At 40.0% G+C, this 24211-nt stretch overlaps 1 protein-coding gene across 1 annotated transcript in view; it reads left to right on the forward strand.

Annotated features, from left to right (window-relative positions):
- Positions 1-11970: 11970 nt before the first annotated feature.
- Positions 11971-24211, forward strand: part of TAF3 (TATA-box binding protein associated factor 3) — a 1072471-nt gene continuing 1060230 nt past the window's right edge. The window contains exon 1 of the mRNA XM_044088365.1: positions 11971-12295. Coding sequence (XP_043944300.1) covers positions 12130-12295 — 166 coding nt within the window. The 5' untranslated portion in view covers positions 11971-12129. The remainder of the gene's footprint in view (positions 12296-24211) is intronic.

Here is a 24211-nt window from a genome sequence, read left to right on the forward strand (position 1 = left end):
ATTATTTATCCTGGTAATTGCTTTATGACTGTATATAGAAATATTTAATTCAAATAATTAACTGGCATTACGTTTCACAGAAAAAGTTGTTTTACAGTTAATGGCTAGATAGAACGCATCATTGAGAGGATAGACTTATCAAATGTCAAGTGCTTTAGCTATAAGTGTCCCCTCAAATTAATCCCCAATGAATTTACTGCTTACTGAACTTGCAGACAAATATTGGTGTCTTTTCATGTAGTCATATTAGAACATGAAAATACAGGTCTGCTGATCAGGAACAATCAGGCTCTCAACTGCTAGACAATGTTATACATTTATCTGCAGAAAGGATTGAGAATTAGGGTTGCATTGTCAAGCATTTTTGTTTACACTAACATATCCACCCACATATACTAGTATTGTGTCATTCTTAATGATGCAAAAAGCCAGGTAATATTATAAGCAGGGTGTAGCCACAGCCAGGTAATATAATAAGAAGAGTACAGCCGCAGTCATTATTCAGATGAGTAAATGGGAACAGCATGAACCATCTAAGGATGGATAGCTCGCTGAGTACCTGCCACAATGTATGTTCACAATGCATGGTAACTTAGTAATAAATTAGGGTGTGGGCTAAGCCTCTCCCTCTTCTACTCAAATTGGATTTAATACAATGTGTGTAGAACACAGATGCTTCGACAAAGTTCAAATATTGTATAACTGACACATTGGGTTAAATTCTCTGTTATGTTACTTATTATAGTTGTTTATATGATTATTGCTTTTACTTTCTCTATCTAGTATATTATACTGTTATTTAAAAGCTTGATTTGCTAAATGTACATGTAACCTTCTTATTGTATTCTATTTGTCCACTTGAGGGCATATTTTGGCAGCAGGACATTAGTAATATTTTGTAGGAGCACCAGTGTGGCAAATGGCAATTTTCCTTAAAATAAACCTGCCCGTTGCTTGACAGTTACTAGTTTCTTTAGAGAATTTGTAAATAGCAGTGATTCTATTTGCTGATGATTAATTTCTGCTCTTTAAACTCTGCTGTACAAAACATAGTAAGGGATAGCTAAGATGTCTGGAAAACTAAACTGACAGAAAGACAAGCAAATATATGTCCTTATCTATCAAGGTGCTAGAAGACATCAGAAGCCATAAGCTGAAAGTGCTTCAAAAATATATATCTGTGTATATTTAGATGAACCTCATATGTTATTTACGTTTCATTAGAAGGAATTTAGGTTCCTGTATCTTTAAATGTGAACCTAGCTTATTTCCTGACTAGACGTCAATTAGAAAGAGTCAGGGGATGGTGTACACAAGTAAATGCGACAAGCAATAAGTAACTCGAGTTTCTAGTGATGGTTCTCGAAACAATTTAACAGCAACAAACAAGCGGGAAAAGGTATGTGTTTTTTCTTTTTTCTTTTCCCTTCTCTTACTTCGTGACAAACTCATGTAGTGTGCATGACAAACTCATGTAGTGTGCATGCGAGCAGTCTAGTTTGCGGAGTAGTGTTCACAACTAGCAAATTTTACATTTTAAACATACTATGCCTTATTTCTCTACAAAAGAAAAGACAACAGGATATCTAAGCTAGTCACAAGCATCTCTCAACTCCGGATGTCCAGAGCCACAACACACCTGACTTATAGCCTCAAAATATCAGTTAAAACATTTTTTCACTGTACTATATCAATATGTGCATATGGGACAAAGGCAGAACATATTTTAAGATTATTTAAAGTAGTTTTATAATACATCTAAACTGAAATACTTCATTTTAAAAGCAACACATTTCCGCCCAGCATTAGCGTTTATCCAAACAGGGACACTTAACTTATAAAAAGTAATGCCATCGGAGATGTAACTGATAAGTTATATAGCAGCCATTACTATACCTATATTAAACAATATAACCATATACTGATTAAAGTATTATAAGTTAATGAAGACTTTATAAAAAGAAGAGAAAAATAAAAAAAAAACACACAGAGAAAATAAATATACAAATAAATATCTGAGAATATTTGAGGACATTATTATGCGTTACTCTAAGAATATGAAAATAATAGATGGATAATGAAAAATGTTTAAATTATGCTTAGTATATTGATGTGATTTGAGATAAATGTATTTAAATTTAGGCTAAATTTGACATTTAAAGTATAATTGAAAACAGTACCTGTTTCGGTGTAACGAAGACAGTAAGAACTTTTCTTTTGTTGTTAGTATTATTATTTAGATTTTTTTACAGAATGTAACATATGTAAGATTGTTTGTCCTTTAGTTTTTTTTCTCTTTTGCTCAACAGTTTTCCAATTATTTACTTCAGCATTTTTCGGTGTACTTATTATCCAGTCCATAGATTCTTCATGTGTTAGGATGCTGTTGTTGGTAAGGTATTTTATTGCTGAATCTACTGTTTCAAAGATTTTATTCCATTTGGTAGAAAAACTCTGTCTTGCTGGGAATAAAAGATGGACTTTCAATTGCTTTTTCTTCAAGGTTTGTATTATTAGTAGAAATTGTTTTCTTTTTGAAACCACCTTTGTAGAATAATCATTGTCAAATCTTATTAATGAATCATTGTATTTAATGGGAGAATTTGTCCAAGCATTTCTTAATACAAGATCTTTATCTTGTACAGAAAAAAAGTCTCACAATTATAGATTTTGGCTTGTTCTTACTTGGAGAAGAAGTATTTCCAGAAGCTGCTAGTGATCTATGCACATGTTCTATACCATATGAAAGAGCTTCAGGTATTTTTGTTACATCTGGTATCCAAGGTGGTAAGAAAGTTTATCATATTGTCGCCTTCAGATTTTTCTGGTAGACCATATATTCTAATATTATTTCTTCGTTTGATTTTCCGTATCATCAAGCTTTTCTAGTAAATGTGTTCTGTTGAAGTAAGAATTCAGTTTGTTGTTCTTCTATTTGTGTCAATGTCATTTAATGACTGTTCAATAAGTGATATCTGTCCTTTCTGCTGTGTAAACATTTCTTGAAGCTGTTCCAGTTCTTGTGAGCACTTTTCTTTAAAAGTATCTATTTTATTGTCCATCTTGTCGATTTTTATTGTAAGTTCCTATATATTTGTAATGAGAGATTACAGGCCTTTTTGAGAGAAGAGTCTTGTGCTGTATTCCTTAGATGACTCATGCTGTAAAGCTGACATTGGTGCTGATTTTCCAGTAATTAATTTGACAGGAATTATTCAAGTTCTGACAATAAAATTTTTCTTATAGATGCTCAAAGTTTTTAGAAATAAAAGTTAGGAATAAATATTTCTTCAAATAAAATAGTTTGTAAAATTCCTGTCAGGAATTGTATTGAGGTAAGAGAGCTGAAATGAAGTGCAGCTATCAGTTCAGCATCCTAGCCCAGAGATAAAAATTTCAAAGGGGGATATTCCTTTACTATTCTCTGTCACCACTGCTCTTTTGTCTTGCCCTTAACCTATTAATTTACTTAACAGATTACATCATCTAGTTTTTGTGGATGACTTAAAAGGAGTTGAAAGCACAAATGCAAGTGACTCAAATTTTCTCAAGAGTATATAAGAATTTAATTTGACCTTGATAAATGTATAAAAGCAACATTTAAAGCAGGAAAGCTGGAGAACCCAGAAAATATAAATCTGGGACAGGAATGTGATATACAGGAAACTTGAGCAGGAGGCAGTGTATAAATATTTATGAATTGATGAAGGATCAACAGTAAAACATGAATAAATGCTAAAAAAAAAAAAAAAAAATTAGCAAGAAATACTTCAGAATTCAAAACTACTGAAACTGCCTTGACAGCTAGAAATGAAGTCCACACTATAAACTGATGTTAGATTGTTTTGTTGATGTCTATTAACCCGACAGTTTTGTGCAGGAATAGGCATGGCCTGAGTGATTGACAAGCCAAAAGCTGGTGATGGAATATGACAAGCCAAAAGCTGGTGATGGAATATGCTAATGTGGCATGATTGACATGGAATGCAGACTTGCTAGTGACATCATGCATAGATTGGTTTGTGACTAGTTTACAAATAAATATTGTATTCTCCTTAAGCAGACCAACATTTTTATTTTTGGAATGTTAGCTTTGTTTTCATTTTTGCTGGGGCACAGCATCTCCTTAATTCACAAAAATATTCCAACTGCAAAAAAGATTTGCACTTTTCTGGGGCAACACGGCACTTCACTTGTTCCTTCTGCCTGAGCTCATTAATAAACCTGCTACTGACAACTCGCAAAGCAGGATAGATTATCAAATACCGAGATTATCTGCATAAACAGACCCTACATTTAAACTTGCCTAACGGAAAAGTACCACACACTGCTAAACGATTGAAGTTGTAGTTTTCCAAACAATTCCCTAATCTGTTTTACTTGACTCCATTAGTCTACACTAGGATTACCACATTTCATGATATAAAAGTATAAAAAGTCAGAACAACCAAGTTTTCCTTTTAAATGTATTTCATATTAAAGAAGCAGTAGAAAATGTCAGTTTCTGAAGGCCAGTGGAAACAGTTATACAATTACCTCCTCACAGTACTTAGCTGCTATTTTAAAGTCAGTGGAATGAATATTCATGCAGACCACAAGCTAAATGCATAATTATTCAGGAGTGTTCGGTGATGTCGCTGTGATCCTGGGTGTTAGGAGGGGCTTGCTACTGCACATCTGGGGGGTTAATAGACATCAACAAAGCACAATGTTCTTCCCATTCTAACTTACTGTCTTGGGATGACTGTCCCCAAAAGGTATTGGATCAGTTAGAGAGGAAAATAAAAATGCTTCATGCTTATCAAATGACATTTTCAGTATGCACAATGATTACATATTCCTCATTCTGAAGCACAGCTCTCAACCTCTTAGCTCAAAAAATATGGGAAAAGTCTAAAATAATGGGAGAACCAAACACCAAAAATAGGGACAAATTCAATCCTCAGCAATTTGCCAGAAAATTAAAAATGTTATGAGGAACAAACAAAATCTGGACAAGCAATGGCTTTTTCCGATTAGGGGTTACCACAGTGGATTATCAGTCCACAGAATGATTGGTGCTGGAGTTTTTACAGTGTCGAGCTGCCAGCCAGGTACCCAATCTACAGACTGATTGGTGCTGGAGTTTTTACAGTGTTGAGTTGCTAGCCCGATACCCAATCTTCACAGAAGGCACACGTGGGCCTTGCCTGCATGTCTTTAAAACTCACTCGACTGCAGAAAGGACATACAGTCTCCACACAGAAGGTGCTCCAGCAGACAATCTAACCAGAGAACCTAGTAAAAATGTGGACATTCTGCAAAAAGCTGGGCAGTTGAAATGTAAGTAGGCATGGGCCTCCTTGAAATGGACTACATGTATAGATCTGCAATCATGGGGCTGCATACATATCTACTGACTTCACCAGATACAAACAGTGAATGTTTTAAAACATGAGAAGTCCAAGATGCCTTCTTAGCTTAGTTTAGCAAAAGCATTTCTGTGAAAAGTCGGAATGGAAATCAAACCAGAAGTGGAAAAAAATCAAGAGAATAACTGAATGTGCCAAAAATGAAAGAATATAAGAAGAATCAGATAAGAAATGTAGAAACATTATAATAAATAGTAATGGCAAGCACATACAACTCCTGAAGCAACCTCACGATCAGGATTTGACACATGCCTGATTAAGGAAAGGCGAATTAAGACCAAAAGGTGAAAGAGTTAATAATGGCGGTTCAGGACAGTGACTACAAAGTCTGTTGTCTGCATGTATCTGTTTCTTCAACATGTTCAATGTATGAAAAAAAAAAAGGAAAACAGTTGCACATCTTGTTGGGTGTGACACACTCATGGCAGAGGGCCTGTATGCTGAAAGGCATGATAACATGGCAAAAAGAGAAGTTATGTACCTACCATAACATTCCATGTTAGTTGTCCTTCATCTCGCCTTCCTTCTTGCTGGATGGGTTCAGAGCCGATCCTTGGCTCCGACTCAGCCACTTTCTATAGCTCGAGAGCTCTTTACTGGCTTGAGGCTACCCCTTATCCCAGAATGCCCAGCATCAGCTACCCAGATCTTGTTTGCTGCTTTAGCTGAGAGATTGCATCAATACTGGCTCAGGCTTAGTATAACTTTTTTCTCTAGTAAGTCAAATATTTTACTTGAAAAATTGTTATATTTTTTCACTGTTATAGTAGTTTGTATTCTCCCCAGTAAGAGAATCTTTTCCATTTGCTAACATAAACTTTCCCCGTAGCCGTCTTATGGGAGGAAACAATAATATCATGCACTGCTAGGGAAATATTGGGGAGCCTGGCTAAGATGGGAAGTGGAGTAACCAAGCTGTGAGCTTGAGAGATTGGAGGGATTGGTGTAGCTGATTGATGAATCAAGAGGTCTGGTACTGGGTCCAGAATCCAAAGCTGGGATAGAAGGTGGGGGTGAAGGAACGGAAACCAAATCTGTTCAGGGCAATGAGGATCATCTTGCAACCCAACGATTTTGCTTTCTGAATGACTTTTGGAATTGGGGGAAGGGGGGGAAGCATAAAGGAGTCCCTGAGGCCAATCGTGGACTAGAGCGTCCCTGGTTGTCTGACCTGGAGGAGGAACAAGAGAGAAAGTAGCTGCTACATTTGTTGTTGAGAGGAGAGGCAAAGAGATCGCAGCAAGGCTGGCCCCATTTGCGGAAAATAAGACCCACAATTTCCTGTTTTAGAGACCACTCATGAGGCATGAGGATAGCCCTGCTGAGCCTGTCCGTTATTACGTTGGATGTCCCAGGGATATACGTTGCTGTCAGAAAACATTGGGAAGAAATCGCCCATTGCCACAGTCTGAGGGCCTCTAGGCACAAGCGGTAAGACCTGGTTCTGCCCTGTTTGTTGATGTACCAAACCACTGACATGTTGTCTGTCTGTATTGCAATAGTCCCGGCAGGGAGAGAGTCTTAGAGCTTGCAACGCTAGGAGCACCAATCTCCTCTCCAGGACATTGATGTGCAAGTGGTACTCGTGAGGTTGCCAAGTGCCTTGGACAGTCTTCCCTAGATAATGCCCCCCCACCCTATCAGGGAAGCATCCGTGGTCACTGTGGCAACCGGATGGGATTCCATGAAAGGTCTGCTCTGAGTCACTAGTGGGGAGACCATCCACAAGGAAAGGTGTCTTTTGCAAGATTCCATAACTAGCATCATGTGAGACATGAGTAATTCCTGGAAAGACCATTGTGTGAAAAGAAGCCACTGAAGGATTCTCATGTGAAAGCATGCTAAGGGAACTAGAAGAATGGCTGCTGCCATGGACCCTAGAGCTTGAAGAACATATTTGACTTGAATTCTTTTGCTCCTCAGGAGAAGTGACACCGGTTGTTGAATAATGGAAACTCTTTCCTGAGGCGATTTTACAATAATTTTTCTTGTGTCCAGCTCTGCTTCTACTATGTATGTAATAGATTGACAGGACAACAAGGCAGATTTTTCGAAGTTTATTGTGATGCCTAGTTGAGCACAGGATGTGATGGTGTAATTTCGTGCCTCTAAGTTGTTGCCTGGTGGTAGCAGTGAGGAGCCAGTCATCCAGATAAGGAAACACCTGGAATCCTAGATGTCTCAGGTGAGCCGTAACTACCGCCATGTATTTGCTGAACACCCTGGGGGCTGTGGCGAGACCAAAGGGCAGAGCTCTGAATTGGTAATGACTGGCCCCCAGCCGGAAACGTAGAAATCTCCTGGACCGTCTGTCCATTTTTATATGATAGTGCGTGTCCTGAAGATCTATGGAGCACATCCAACTGCTCTGACCTAGAAAGGGGAGAATAGACTGCAGTGTTACCATCCGGAACTTTTCTTTTTGCACAGATTTGTTTAATCTGCTGAGATCCAGAATTGGTCTCCAGTCCCCTGTCTTTTTGGGCACTAAAAAGAATCTTGAGTAAGTTCCGGATTCTACTTGGTCTGTGGGGACTTCCTGGATGGCTCTTTTTTCTAGCAGTCTTGAAACTTCTGTGACTGCCTGATCCCTTAGATTGGGTGGAACATCTGGGATGGATTCTTCTGAAACAAGAGGGGGTTGATGGAAGGAAATCTTGTAACCTCCAGATATAATGGATAGTACCCATTTGTCTTTTGTAATATTTTGTCAGGTGATTGGGTACAATGAAAGCCTTCCCCCAGAGCTGAGCCGTCAGGCATCCCTTCAGGGATGTTGATAGGGTTTGGAACAGAACGCATCTGTCACCCTGATTTTTATGGACCCCCCTCTGCCACGAGGGTGGCGTCTGCCATTGTTATTGTTTCCCCCTCTGCCCCTGGGGGAAATTCACCATGTGCATCAGGCAAGGGTCACTGGGATTTTTGAAACCACATCTTTCCACCCTTCTGACCCTTTGGGTATGGTCTGGCAGGAGTGAAAAAACAGACTTCCCACATCAGAGAGCGTCTTGCCTTCCTGTTGGCACCTGGTAAGGGTGTCTTTCACCTGAGGCCCAAGGAGAGGAGCCATCAACGGGGGTATTGGAGCCATCAAAAGGGGTATTGGTGAAGGAAGCGCTGAAAGGTTCCGCAAACTGACAGCCACAGCCAAGAATGTCGCCTAGCAGCCATTCCTGTTCCTGCAGCTCTGCTCGCTCCATCAGCTGCATATGAAATCAGCCTCATGGAGGAGCTGACTACTGAATCTAGAGTCACCAGCTAGGTAGCTACCTTGGCTGAAGCTCCCTCAGCTGTGGGATCTTGTAGGGTATCTCCAAGCTCTTTTAGGAGATCCCTCTGAAGCCTAGTAAAATGGGAAAGATAGTTCAGGAACCTAAGGGAGAAGGTTGCGGATGAAAACATTCGCTTCCTATATCTGTCCATCGTGTGAGAGTCTTTATTCGGTGGATGGACAGATGAGGAGGTTTCAGCCAACTCTCTCTGTGGCTGCTGCTACCACCATAGCATTAACTGGGACACCTTTAGTCAGGAATTGTTTGTCTTACGGAGCTGTGATAAATGTATTGGGTCTCCTCAGGACAGGTTCCATGGAATCTGGAGCTGACCAAGCCTTTCAAGACACTACAGACATGAGTGGATCAAAAGGCGGAGACACCCAGGAGGTGGAAGGTCGGAAACCAAATGCGTCCAGGTATACAGACTCGTCCTTGGAGGGGGCTAAGGAAGTCCAGCTACGCCTCTGCCTAAGAATCTCGAGGATGTCCGAAAAAGAAACCTCATCAGAGGGGGACCTTGGGGACACCTCCGATTCATCCAGGTCTGTATCTGAGGTGATAGACTCTGGGGAGTCTTGGTGCTTCCTCTTGCACTTTTGCTTTCGGAAAGCCTGCTCAGAATGCTCTGGGGAGGTTTTGGAAGAACAGGGTTCACCCAAGGGGTTGTTCCTGGGGCATAGGTTCTCTACGCTTTGGTGCTGGAGAAGGAGCCAAGTTTATCACAGGAACCGATGGGACTGATAGTGGGGCCGTCTGTGGGGAAAGCACTCTCCGCATGGCCTTGAAGGCATCACGGTCTCTACACAAAGAGGGCTCCGGCGAGACAGGAATCCCACTCTGCGCAGAGGTCGACAGCTCCAAGGCCGATGTGGGAGCAGAGGTCAACTGAGCCGACGCTCCAAGAGGGAGAGTGGGGTCGGACAAGGGTCTGATGCCACTTCCCCCCTCGGAGCAGATGAGAGCGCTTCGGCATCCAGATACCTTGGTGGGAGGAAGAAAGAAGGATCAAGGTAATCGGAGCCAAAGGAACCACTATCGGAGTGTCCATGGACTCCGGCTCCGAACTAAGCACAGTCGGTGGAGGAATCGAAATCGAAGTGGATGGAGCCGAAGCCTGTTGAGGCAGACTCTAAAGCATTTTTGCAAGGGCCTGTGACTTCAGCAACCTACTGACCACTCTCTCCACATCCTGATCCAATAACATAGAGGATCGAGAGGAGTGGGAAGATGAGCGATGACTGGCTTTGCTCTGAAGTAAGGGTGATTATGGCACCGAGCAAATCGGCTTCAATGAAGAAGACCTAGCTTTGGAGCCGAAGTAACAGTTGGAGCCGACGGAGGAGTTGTCTTGTCAGTGCTAGAGGGCACCGACACACTATTTGTCAAGCTCACAGGTCGGTTCCGAACATGGAGCCGACGGCTTGACTGGTTTCAAAGATTTCACTGGCCGAGATGCTTTAGCCGGAGAATCCTGTTTTAACAATCCATGGAGGATTAGCTTGTTTTTCCGCTTCTGCAGGACCCGACTAAAGGCATGACAAATAGAGCAGGAGTCCTGCAGGTGCAGAGCCCCCAAGCAGTAAACACAACTAGTGTGCCCATCTGTCAGAGACATCTTCTGACAGCATGAGTCACACTTTTTAAACCCTGAGGCTTTAACTTCCTTAGACATCTGAAGTACCACAAAAAGACACTACAATAATAAACTAAAATTATATTAATAAACACCTTAAAGGAGCGTCTCTAACTTAAACGGCTGTCCTTAAAGGGGGGGACGGGGGACTCTCTAATTTAAACGAGTTCAGGGAACAACAGAAGGCCTAGAGATTAAGGGGTGATGACCAACACAGAAATAAATAAATAAATAAATAAATAAAGGATGAGATAAGTTTACAACTAAACAAACTTACAAACTACTATAACAGGGAAAAAAATATAACAATTTTTCAAGTAAAATATTTGACGTTAAATAGAGAAAAAAGCTATACTAAGCCTGAGCCAGTATTGACGCAACCTCGCAGCTAAAGCGGCAAACAAGATCTGGGTAGCGGATGCTGGGCATTCTGGGATATGGGGTAGCCTCGATCCAGTAAAGAGCTCTCGAGCTATAAGTCGGAGCCAACCCATCCAGTAAGAACGAAGGCGAGATTGGACAACTTAACATCTGCTGTTTTGGGGATTCTGAAAACACTATAATATTAATGTAGCTGAGAAGCACTGAAAACTTGAACTGCGAAACACTGTAGAAAATGACAGTTTATATCACATCCGATTATCCATTACCAACAATTCAAAAAAAAAAAAAAAAAGGGAGAAAACCAGATATAATACTGCAGGAAAATTATTATAACTTGCGCACGGAAAGAAAAAGTAATAAAAAACACCAGGGTCTGGAAGCAGAAACCACAGCAATATTAAAGATGGACAGCCAGACAGTTCCAGTAGTAGTAGCAACGTGTTTCAAAAAAAAAGAATGTACACTCCTTCTTAGATATGCAACCAGTGCATGTAACTCCATATGAATTGCAGAAGTGAATTCAGGTCATACTGCTGCTGTGAATAGCACTTTTGGCCAACATCAAAGACTCGAACAGTACTAATTTCATGAAATGTAATCATATCATGACTTAGAACGAGGTCCATTTCCGTCATGGTATTAGAAATCTAAAAGACTTGGGAGAAATTATGCCTACGTTTCAACCGTTTCCAAACAATTAATTCCAAGCAAGCAACGCACAGATCTCGACAATGCATTTATGTCCAGAATAAACACATTTCAGTATCTGTAAATTATACCATCTCTGAGAGAATTTTACAGAAATGTATCCAATTGAATACACAAGCTTTGCACACGGGACTCCAAACTACAACACGCTCCACAAAAATCAAAACAATATCGTGAGCTCTAATTCTGGCGGCAGTAAATAACATCCACGAATACAAACGGAATTCAATGTTACAGAATTCAGGCAAAACTTAGGCAACTGTCTGAATACTATTTATAAGTGTTCTATATTTGTAATCGTGTAACCTTGTATACTGTAATATTTGTATTCTTTGGAGCTTTTCTCCCAGGACTCCATTGAAAACGGGTTGCTCGTGGCCCAATGGACAATCCTGCCAAATAAATTGGAAAGAAATAAAATAAATAAAACCTACACAGTCAGAAGCAAGCGACCTTCAAAATCCCGTTTCTTAGACTAACAGTTATGAGCGATCCTCACTAGACGTCATCACTATCCCTTCGGAGGAAATACGTAATACGGGCTCGTGTTGACGATTGAGTCACGTGACTTGAGGACGTTACGATACTATCCTCTGGTAGGAACCAAAGGGTTGTTGTGTTATGGGAGCCTTTTAGGCTAATAGTAGTGAAAACAAAAATGAAGTACAAAAAGAGGTTGAGACTTTGATATTGGGGATTAAACCCGACCGGAGGGATGTGCGAGAGCTACGCCCGGTCCTTATTGCGGATATCTGTGGCGCAGATCTGTCAGGCTCTTGGCTGGGACTCTGTGCATCTTACCGCCTGCGATCTCCTTACTGATGTTCTGCAACGATATATTGAGCAGCAGGCCAGGTTTTGCCATAGATATTCAGAACTCTGTGAGTTGTGTTAACAAGCCATCATGTACTGAAAGTGAACAACAACAAACTGTAACTTGGCAGCTGTGATTTTGTTGCATGATGTTACTGCAACCATAATGTGTGTGATGAAAGCTGCATGACTACTTTGCACAAGTTTTCTTAGTGTCAGTGAATAGAGTGGATTTCTTACACGTTTTAATTAATGAGACAGTTGTCATCTCTGTCACATCAGTACTTCTTGAAGTGCATCTTTGTATGTACTGTTTATTCTTGTTTTGTGTATGAGCCTAGTGACCCAGATTAGTTTGCTTATACGCATATGGAATTGTAAACTGTACCTGGAAATGTGTACAATACTTTAGCTGGCATGGTGCTGCATGTACGTGCAGCAAAGATCGCAGTGTGTACGAAGTTTGTTAAATGCATATATATGAAGAACGTTTTTGCACGTTGCGTGTGCGGTGTACTGTTTACATATTTATCTTTGCTAACTTGACTATGTGACATGTTACTTTGGGTGCCCAGTGTTTGTGGGTGACGTGAAAATAGGAGTAGTGAAGAAAGGTGGACATCTTAATGGCATTTTTGAGGTTTACAATAAATATGCTAGGTAGGTTGTGCAAGTAGAGATGATGAGATTAAGGGGGAAATTTGATTTTGTGTTTGTTTAGAGGGTTATGGCAATGTTGATGACATCACAACCATCCCAGCAGCCCAGTGCAGCATGGTAGAAGTAAGACCTGATAAGGTGTTAGTTTTATTATAAGGAGGATTTTTTTCTAGAATGAGGAGATGCTTTGGCCACTTTGAAAACTACTAGTCATCAGCATTTTAGAATGGGATGGTGATTGGGGAGGTGCAACTGGACAATGGATATGCAATAGAGGGGAAGGACTACCTCCATAGAATTGCTAAACAATTCATGTCTGTTATACTGCAGTTCAGGAAACAACCTGTGCAACAGTGTGGCAGTTTTGAAAAGTAGGATTTAACAACCACTACCTTGCTTCCCATTCTGAGTGATGGGTTTAAGATATGATGCTACTGTGCTACCCCTTATTGATGGCTGGGGGGGGTCCATCCATTCATTGTACATTGTGGCATACAGACAACTTGGGTACATGCACACTTGGATACTGCATATGTTATTCCCTTATGACTTTCGCACTCGTGTACTGGTATCAATATTCTGTAATCACTTGGTAGAACAGTATGCATCTCAGTACCCCCCGATGCCATTAAAGCCTTAGAAGACATAGCTATGAGACATTGCAAGTGGTAGTTTAGAGACATAGGATAATGGAAGAGTGGTAAGTGATTGGGAAGCAGAGAATATTTTCTGGGGTACATACATAGTTATTAAAATTAAATAATGGAATGGGAATTTTTAGAGTAGGGTGAGGGTGTTCTTCATATGCATTGTAGAAAAATGACACTTTACAGTCTGAAGCTGTTCCTGTTACTTTTTGCATGTGTCTAAAGCATTTGCTAAGTGCAGATCTTGTGTATAGTCTTTTCACTGTCAGAGGACTAGAAATGAATAAACACTCACATAGTGTTGGATGTTGCCTTCAGCTTAGGGCATGTTGCACTAAAGTTGTAGTTGTGTTGTGTGATCTACTCAAATTCAGTGTTGGGAGTCCCTAAGGGTTCGTTTTTTGTACTATATTATTGATGTTGCTGTTGGATGCTTTCAGAAGTATTGAAAGTTTTAAGAACTTATGTGGATGATGTAGTTTTACAGTCTTTGAGTGAGATATTAGTTATTTACAGCAATCCCTCACTGAATTTTCTTGTTTTGTGCATCCTGGGTTTACAAAGTGTGAAGATTTTCAGCATTCTTTAATGTTATAATATTCTGTACATCTCTAGTCATGGAAGCAGGTGATGAAAAAGAGTTGTGATGCCTCAAGTCTGTACTCTTTTTAGTTTGCTCTTGTCGGGTATCTCGTTTGCTTTACCATAAGCTGTAAACAGTAATGGTCAGCATGGCTGTGAAAAACAGTTAATCCATCTCAGGCTTCCAATTCATGGCGGCATTTTAAACTTTGTTGTCAAGACCAGCTTGGAATCCCTATGTTGAAGAATAACTACATTTATTACAGTTGTCTGAGAATGGTTTTGTATATATTCAAGTCGTGTTCTGATGGAGACTAATGTGAACAGATTACTTTACAAATGTAAGTCAGTCTACAGAACGGGACACTTCAAAGTTTTTTTGCCGACAGTTATTACCTAACCTTTTTGCACCATGGCATGTGGTGAATACACTGCTATAAAGCATTTTAGCCCTATCAATTAGTATGCATTACTTCAAGTTTATTTTTAAACTCCTTTCTATAGTTGTATTTTTCCTTATGTTTGTGTCATTAAGTGTAATCTGTGTACGTGTCCCTTAGTGGCTTCAGTGTAGGGATAACACAGGGATGTTTGTAGACTAATGGATGCACCTCCATGCAAGTGTAGGGTTGTGTCCATTAAAGTCATTGGATGCTTCCCCTCATATTCACATGGCGACCTTGCTGAAGGATATAGTAAATTTATTTGGGTTGTTGGTCTTTTTTATGAAAATATACTTCCAAAATATGTAAGGAATGATAAGGGAGAAGAGATACTTATACTGATAAAGGCCTCTTTACAGGTACAAAACTCTGATAAAGGCCGCTTTACAAGTTCTCTATTTATAGACCTGACAAAGGCATTTGACTTCACTGACCACTGTCTTCTCATAAACTAACTAAAATCGGTATCAGCACTGACAGCACTCCCTGTTTTAAAAACTTCCTCACAGACAGACATTTCAGAGTTAAAATGGGATCCACCCAATCAGACTCTGCACCTACTAGCAAAGCTTTACCACAGGGATCCATTCTTGCCCCCTCGTGTTCTCTATATTCATTAACATAGTCCGTATTGGCCTTCCCCATCTCTCATTCATGCTCTACACAGATGACATGGTCATTTGCCAGTGAAGTCACTCTTACACCAGCATTCAGCCCCAACTCCTTTCAGACTTACCTGAGCTCTGCCATTGGCTCATAAATCATAAACTACTTCTCAAGCCCTCCAAGATTAAAACCATGCTTTTTGGAACTCTACAGAAAATTCACTAGGTGTCTGACTCTTTAACTGTCTTTGACTTACTCAACCGTACTGTAGAACATTCGAATATCTAGGATTATTATATTGTTTGATTAATCTCTAAAGGTCCATTTCCACATAAGCAGAGTGAGAGTAAAATGATTTCCTTCCTCTTATGGACCAAAAATATCTCACCTTTTCTGTCCCAAACAGGCAGAGCAGTTATTCTCTCTCAGCTAGAATATGATTTACCCATTTTTTTTTTTGCAGCTGCTTCCAAGAAAAATGTTGTAGTACTGCAAGCAGTCTCTTACAGCGTCTGCCAATTCATTACAAACTCATCTGTCCATGAATGCCACTATAGCAGCATAGAAAAAGCCAGATAGCTAATTATAAAAGAAAGATATAACCTACTGTTAGGTCCCAACTCTACAAACTACTTCATCTCCGTACATTTATTCCACTTGCATCTAACCTTCATGAAAAAAAAAACTCACAGTATTCTCAAGCAACAATAGCTTTCATTATCCCTTGTGTCAAACTCCACAGCACTGCCCATGCATTCTGCTCTCAGGCTCCTACTCTTTGGTAAGCAGGATCAACAATTACTCCAAACTCGGAGCACAACTTAGAAAGCACCTCTTCATCCAAGCCAAATGCTCCCTGTTTTAACTCATGATATATCACTTAACTTAGTAGCCCTGTATCCTTTTCACTTCTGTTCTGCTCTTATGTAATTTTGAAGGTGACCTACTGTACATATTGTGCATTGCACTGTGCTTGTTTACAATGACGTGCATGTAACTAATCCAAACTGCTCTGTTGTTGCTTCTCTTTTTACTATTCTTTTGTATTTCACCCCGGCTGAACCTGAAATTGGTCAATGCATTGCCCCTTTAAACAAATATAAGTAAACTATTTCTATTATGTACTTATTTGAATAAATGATATGGTGTTGACTTTGAGAGTAGATGGTCCTAGGTTTGGTTCGCATTCTAGTTATGAATTTGTTACTGTAGCGAAGCCTGTAAATGATGCACTTTGCTTAGTACAAGTGAGGAAGGGTTGTGGGCTGAAGTCCCCTCAGTATTATAGGCTTTGCATTACTGTGCTGGGCTGTAACTACATGAGGATGCCTGAAGATGTTAATTGAGCGTGACATCAGAACCAAACCCCACAACATTTGGGGAGTATAGGTTTCTGGTTTTGCACTTAAGTTAGAGTCTGCTAGTGTTGATTTAAATACTCTTCTGTAGTCTGTGCTGGATTCCTGCATTTAGAATTGGTTTACCAAGTTATTTGCTGGTAAGAGTAGGGAATGTTGCTACTGTTCTGGAAGAAATTGACAGAAAACAAAAGTGAATAAATACATACTAGTTGACATAACCACACCTCCACTGCATCTGGAAAGTGCTGAGTGTTCCGCACTAGGGTTGTGCAGTATTGAGAACTATTTACAACAGTTTCAAATGATTGCATTGTCTGAATCTGCAATGGAAAAAAAAGTTTGAATTAGTGTCGCCTCTGATTTTTATTGTGTATTTTACTAAAAGGGCAACAGTATCCAATTGGGAGCATTCACACATTTCTGCAGATCACAGACTGCAGTTGTGGACCGTTACAGTCACATAAGCTCAGTTTTGTGCACCTAAGAACACTTGCCGAGAGCCATATCACTTAGGGTTGAGTTTGTCTGTGCTGTAGGCCTATTGTTTAATTTCCATTTTTACTACTTTTGCCAAGCATAAATCTAATCCCTGCTGTGATCTGTAAATTTGTTGTAAAACTGTGGTTGTCACTTCTGTGCCAGGTTATAGTTGCTGTTGTCAGATATCTTTAATATTAAGGTTGTTGGATGCTTTGACTATTTTTGGTCAGTTCCAAATAGAATATATTTTGTATTTGTGAGACTGAGTATATGTTTCTGGCCGATTAGATGACTTTGTCATCTGCATAAAGAATTAGAGTTTGTTGATAAATATGGAAATCAGCTGTGTGGCTAAAGTGGAATCCTGGGGACTCCTTTCATAAGAGGAGCTGTTTCAGAGGTGGTGGTGCTTACTTTTAACTTGAAGGATCTATTGGTGAGAAAACCTGCAAACTAAGGTTTTGAATCATCCCTAATGCCTATTTCAGTTAATTTGTCAAATAAGTTATGATCAGTTAGATAATAGGCTTTTGTAAGGTTAGTATAGACAGCTCCTGTCAGGTTGACTTTGCCCATATTGGGTAGGATGTCATCTGTGTGATCTGTGTGGGAGTAGAGAGCTGTTACGGTGGTGCGTCCAGACCAGAATCCATGTGACTTCCAGGAAAAAAGATGGTATTGATGTAGATAATTTTTCTAGTATTTTACCTAAAGTGGGAAGTATTGAGATAGGATTGTATTGCGAAGCAGTAGTTGGCTTAGGTAGTTTTGGAATAGGAGTGACTATTGCTGTTTTCCGTATATGAGGTGTAATCTTATTACTTAAGTAGATGTACATCTGAGAGATAGGGTAGGAGAGGAAGTCCTTACAAAGCTGAATAAACCAAGGGGCTAGGTTATTTGACCCTGGTGGAGTAGCCATTTGTATTTGGTTCATTTGTGTTTCTATCACTTTGGTTATAATCTTTTTGAAGTGGAATAGTGGAATGTAGAGGGGGAGGAAAGGGTGGCTGTGGGGGTGATAGGTTTGTGTTGTCGATGTCTGGCAGGTTACTGAAATCTATTGAGGAAGTCAGCGCATGAGAGAGTGTGATGATGTTAGAGGGATTCAGGGGAGTGGAGTTGTGTTGTGTTTTTCGACTGATCAACAAGTTGATTTCTCTCAAGAATCATGGCTAAAAGATTTTTTTTTGGTAGTGGTTGTTTTTATGCCTGTGGATGGATTGCTTGGCTGGTTGCATAGTGAAGTATATTTGGCATGAGAATCTGTGGAAGGGTTGCATTTCCAATTGTATCTATTTCATTACATAATTTGAGGAGGTGTTTGAGGTCATTAGAAACTCAAACATGTTTATGGGGTCGAAATAGCCTTTATATCAAGGGAAGGAATTTGTTTTGCAAGTGCAGTAGCGTATTGGTAAAGTTGTTTGCTGCTTCATTGGAGTCTTTTATGGCAAGTAAGTGAAACCAATCAAGGATGGCAGGGTGTTTTTTATCATTAGTGATATTCTGAATGGTTTTGGGTTTGGAGGTGATAAAGTTTAGGTTTTTATTTTAAAGTCATATTAAATACTGAGAAAATTACAGGACAATGATCAGTGAAGGAAAGTGCATGTAAGGTGAGGTTGGATAACATTGTAGGATTATTAGTTATTACAATATCTTTTAAGGTATGCCTGTTGGATTGAGGGCTTGGTCTAGTGGCTTCAGAGTTGATTTGGGTAAGATTTAAGCTGGCCAGGAGTTCTGACATATCAGTTGCTTTGGGTCTAAATAATTAAGGTTGAAGTCTCCAAAAATGTTTAGGTTACAGTTTTTGGGAGCTTTGGCATATATTTGTTGGATGAGGGTATTGAATTGTGGTAGTGAGGCTGGAGGAGGTAAGTATGCATTGGCTGTAACAAGGGGTTTTTGGTTGGTTGTTGGAATTTTTAAAAGGATCCAATTAGTGTCCGATTCTGAGTTACTGTTGGTTTATGCAGCAATGGTGAGGTTAATGTGATCTTTGAATAGAATTAATGCTCCTCCACAAGGTTTCTTGCCTGGTCTGTAATCTTGTAGGTATGAATAGATTTGCATGAGATGGGGAAGTCTAGGGGTGCCAGGTTTAAGTCATGTTTCGTTAATAGCTGTAGTGTCAAGATTATGCTGCATGGTAAAGGCATTGAGTTGGAAGATTTTGACCTGGATGCTGTGGACTTTAAAGAGGGAGCAGGTAATATGACACCGTTTGTTGATTTGAGTTGAGTGGTCCTGCATTGGGCTTAGTGTTGCCTCTCAACAGAAGTATAAAAACAATGGGACTGAATTTGTGTAGCATTTTCAGTAAGTGTACTTTTGGTATAATTGGGGTTTTCAGTCAAAATTAGAGATGATGAGAACTGGAATCCTGATATGTTTGATATATGTGAGCAGGATGCTGACATGGATGTGATGTGAATGTTTCATGGGATATGAGTAGGTCGTATATGTGTGGGTATAAATGTAGACTGATATATCGAGGCAGTGGCAGTCAGGTAACTACTGTGTTTTTTTGTGTGAGGGTTGAAGGAAAATAATTGATATCAGCAGGAGGATGAATGTAGGTCATGGTCATATGATTCCTAGAGGCTTTAAGATGTAGAGAATGTGGAATTTGAGGAAGGAGAGCAGTTTTCCTTTAATGATTGTTTGTTTACTGGGTAGATAAATATGGATGAGGATCTTCCAGTATAAGACTGTGTGTCTAGGAAATTGGGGTGGGAGGGAGCAGGCACACAACAATCGCAGACTGTGCAGAAAACAATTTTTGAAAGGGGTCACTCAGCTAGCAGATGAAGACGTTACATCTGGTATTGCCTTAGTCATAGGTGAATCCATAGTCAGACACACAGATGCACTACTTACCAGATTGAGCAAAGACAGAGTGATGGTTAGTGGCCTCTCGTATGCCAGAATATATATTGTCACTTGAGACCTCAAGTCCCTTCACTCTAAGTGCACATATGACATGATCATTGCTCAAGTGGGAATAAATGACTTGAGACGTACTTCCTTGGATCATATGAGGAGGAACATAATGGAGCTGTGGGAATATTTTTCTGACTTTGGTGTGAAACTAGTATTTTTTTTTTTTTTTGGTGTGACTCTAGTGTTGAACAGTGTCCTACCATCAGCAAGCACAATGCCACAGTACAAACAAAAGATAATCCACTTAGATTATTGGCTTAGCTTTTGTCATTCTAAGGGGATCCCCACTTAGATTATTGGCTTAGCTTTTGTAATTCTAAGGGGATCCAGTGTTTATCAGCCTGGGAAGAAGAAATGGTCGACAACCCTAGCTGCTTTGCTAGAGATGACCTATACCTGTCTCCTTATAGGTTCATAGGTTCATACTAGGCTATGTGCCCAAGGGCATTTATAAGCCTAGCCCATAGTTATGCGGCTTTCGCCACCCCTTTAGTTTGAATAAAAACTATGCCTATCATTTTGCTGTGCCTCTGTCAAGCAGTGACACTGAAGTAATCCCTGGGGTATATCTGCGATCTCCCATCCATTGGTCAAGATTCCTCTTGAACAAGGCCAGAGAGGTGCTCTGCCTCACATGTACCGGGATTTTGTTCCACAGCATAGGGAGTCTCTGGGTGATGATTCTGTCCCTCCAGCACGTTCTATTTATAACCGTGTCAAGGTTTAAGTCTCCCGCCCTTGTGGTTCTGAGGGATCTAGATTTTTTGAGGTGAAGCATATTCATCAAATCTGGGTTTGACATGGCCTTATATGTCAGGCACAGGTCACCTCTGAGCAAGCGGTATGAGACTGAATAGAGCTGGAGTTCTTTCAGTCGGGCAGCATAAGACATATTTTTGAGACCCTTTATCCTTTTGGTGAGGAACTTTTGGGGCCTTTCAAGCTGCAGCAGGTGTCTGGTCAGATACATTCCGAACGGGCATTGTACTCAATCATAGGTCTAATGAGTGATGAGTACAGGGGACGATGACCTCCCTTGATCTAGATGTGAATCCCTTCATGATCAGGTGGGCGATATAGAAGGTTTTCCTAACTACTTTAGCAACATGAGTGTCAAAGCGAAGGCTACTGTCAACCTGGGTCCCCAGATCCCTGATGACTTTTCTGTGCTCAGTGGATTGCCACCTATATGGTAGCTAGGGGTAACCTTGTTTTTCCCGAAGGGTATGACTATGCATTTCTTGGCGTTTAACTTCAGGCCATGGCTCTGGCACCAGTCATCCATTTCTGTGAGGCCCTTCTGGAGGATATCTGTGTCAGATGTGTTTTCGACTATGGCCCAGTTTGCAGTCATCTGCAAACTTTGGCAGCCATAGCGCTCCTGTGTTTGCTTGTACTTCAGAAAAGTAGATGCTGAACAAGAGTGGACCCAGGACTGAGCCCTGTGGGACACCACTTGTGACAGGCTTTGAGTCTGACATGGCTCCAGCAACTCTGACCCTGTGGGTTCTGTCACTTAGCCAGTTTGCAACCCATCTTGTGATGTATGGGTTTACATTCAAGCTGATGAGTTTTTCGATGATACCTGAGTGGGGTATTGTGTCAAGGCCTTTGCCAGGTCGAGGTAGGCTGTATGGACTGCCTTTCCCTCATCAATGGCCTTGGTGACTGTCTCGAAAAAGTCAACCAAGTTTAAGAGGCAGGATCTGCCTTTGACAAAGCCAAACTGGGTTGGATCCAAAGTCTGCAAGTTCCCTTTGTCTTTATTTATGAGTTCCATTATGATCCTCTCCATGGCTTTGCAGATAAGGCTTGTCAAGCTAATGGGGCGGTAATTTCCAGGGTCTGTGGAGGCACTGCCCTTATTAAGTGGGACCACAGTCGCCGTGCGCCACTCCTTGGGTACGTATCCTGAGGTGAGGCTATATATTGAGGTGGCTGCTATATATTGGTCAGTACTGTTTCTTCCCCCATAGAGACATTTTTAGGCAAGTTCGGTCTCCTCAAGTTACCTACTTAGCTAGTCAGAATTATTGCTCAATGTTAGAAGCTTAAACAAGAAGTTGCACTCCTGAAAATATAGATATTTGCATAGTTACTGAAACATGGTTTCAGAACAAGAATAACACCCTACAGTGCAGGGTTTCAGTGCCTACCAGTCTTTCAGACCCAACACAGAAAAATAAGGTATCACTTAGGGGGGCATGTCTGTATTCCTAAGGAGCCGTAAACACTTCCAAACACTTAAGTCTAGACATTGATCTTGAACTCCTCCATATATTTTTCATGGTAAATAAAACTCTGTACCATATCATAGCCAGTTACTATAGCCCCTCCATGTCACCTGCAGCACATGAGATATATCTAAAGAAATTGACATCTTCCCTATTAAGCTTCAACTATCCCTTCATTAACTGGAAAAACCTACACCACCTCTAAAAAGTACCCACAATGATTCCTGGACTTCATTAATGTCAGCTTCCTAGATCAGCTGGTTCAAGTCCCAACTAGGGGTTCAAAAGTATTGGCCATGGTTATTGACAATGTACTCACCCTCAGGTCAACATCTGCAGTTACCATGTCTCTTCCCAGATCTGACCGTCATTATGAATCCTTCACTATGAGGGTAAAACTTGACTTACCACAAAACCTTTCTGTATTTAAAGACTACTCTAAGGCAAACCTAATCCAGTTGATGGCCTCAAATCATTCTTTAATAAAGTTTAAAAACTTGTGTTGCAGGTATTTGCTACAAGATGGGCAGTGAAATTATTTTATGTCCGTTTCACAGTGGACATTGATTTGATGTGTTTTCATTTTTGTGTGTGTGTCTTTATAAAATGTAATGGTTATTGATTATTAAGCAGATGTACAAACACGGTGAACTGAATACCACAGTATTTATTTTCTTCTATGCATGCCAGGAGGTACCTTCTGAAAAGAAGGGGCTTGAATGGCATCAGCCCTATACAAAACAATGTTTTGAAATATTTTCCTGCACTATCAAGACTGTTGGCAAATGGTTAATATTTTTCTATAAAAATTTTAACAGATATGACTATCCTTGTATAGAACATCCCCATAGACTTCTAAACTGCAGAAATTTCAGTTAAGTAAGATGCCTATGTATGCGCTTACTCAGAACTGTAGATAGCGATAGTTGTAAAGATATATTTTTTTGCAAATGTTTGTGCTAGAAACTAGATATTGATTAGCAGTTGAGGACTGCCTGTCCTATGAAATCTGCCTCTTTCCCTGCCATGTGAATAAGCTACAAATCGTATTTACCAGTAGTATATTTCCTTTTTCTTACTACCCATAGTATTTATGTCTGTAAGGAGTCGCCATGCCTTTCCTTGCATTATTGAATTCTATCTCTGGTGCTGAAAATCTAGAGGGAGGGTGTTTATTTCATGATTTTGCTCCTCCTATGGCCGTTTATCCAGGAAGATGTGATGTGTATATTGAATAAAGAAAATCTATCTAGAAACCCACGGTCTATCCCAGTGTTTGATTAAAGGTCTCCTAACATTTGTTAATATCAGCACGGACTGCCACCAACTTTGACAAGTGGTTTCTATGGTTAATTTCTCAAGTAATGGATGATGTTTGTCTAGTTAGAAAGTAGTAAACATTTCTAGTTTGTATATTTGTCTATGGAAAGTATGGTTGTTTTTGTGTTGTGCTTGTGGTAATTTTTCCTGCAGGCCCAACAGAAGACTTTCCTTGCTGTATATAGGTAACATCTATATTTTTGTGAGGGCGGCCAGTTTTCTGTTTGTCATATCTTTGGGAATTGACTGAGGCTGTAATTCTTCCCTTCTTCGATTGAAGGTGGTTCAGAGTAGTGCTGGTTCTACTTAGCCATTCATGTTCTGAGACACTGAAAATGATCCGTTTTAACGTTTATATCATGTATAAAACACCCAGTTTACTATTTGTTTTTCTGAAGAAAACTGCCAACATTGTCAGTGATAGAATAAGTGTTGATTTCTTTGTTGTGGGTTACTAAGCATTTTTAAAGTGATCAGATTTGATCTGATATATGCTAGGACCTCATTACCTAAAATTGTAAACTTTGCTTTGTCTGATTTCCGTATCAAAAAGAGATTTTAAAAATTCCAAATTAAAAACTATATATCATAAGTTTGATCTTACATTGTATACACAGGACACACATCAGTGTGGTAGAAAAACACAACTTTGTAAGTAAACTTGTAAGTAAACTTACCATAACGGTAGATGATCTAATAGAT

Source organism: Protopterus annectens, chromosome 11.part0 (assembly GCF_019279795.1).
Source record: "Protopterus annectens isolate FY-2018-M chromosome 11.part0, PAN1.0, whole genome shotgun sequence".
In the NCBI taxonomy this organism is placed as follows: domain Eukaryota; kingdom Metazoa; phylum Chordata; order Ceratodontiformes; family Protopteridae; genus Protopterus; species Protopterus annectens.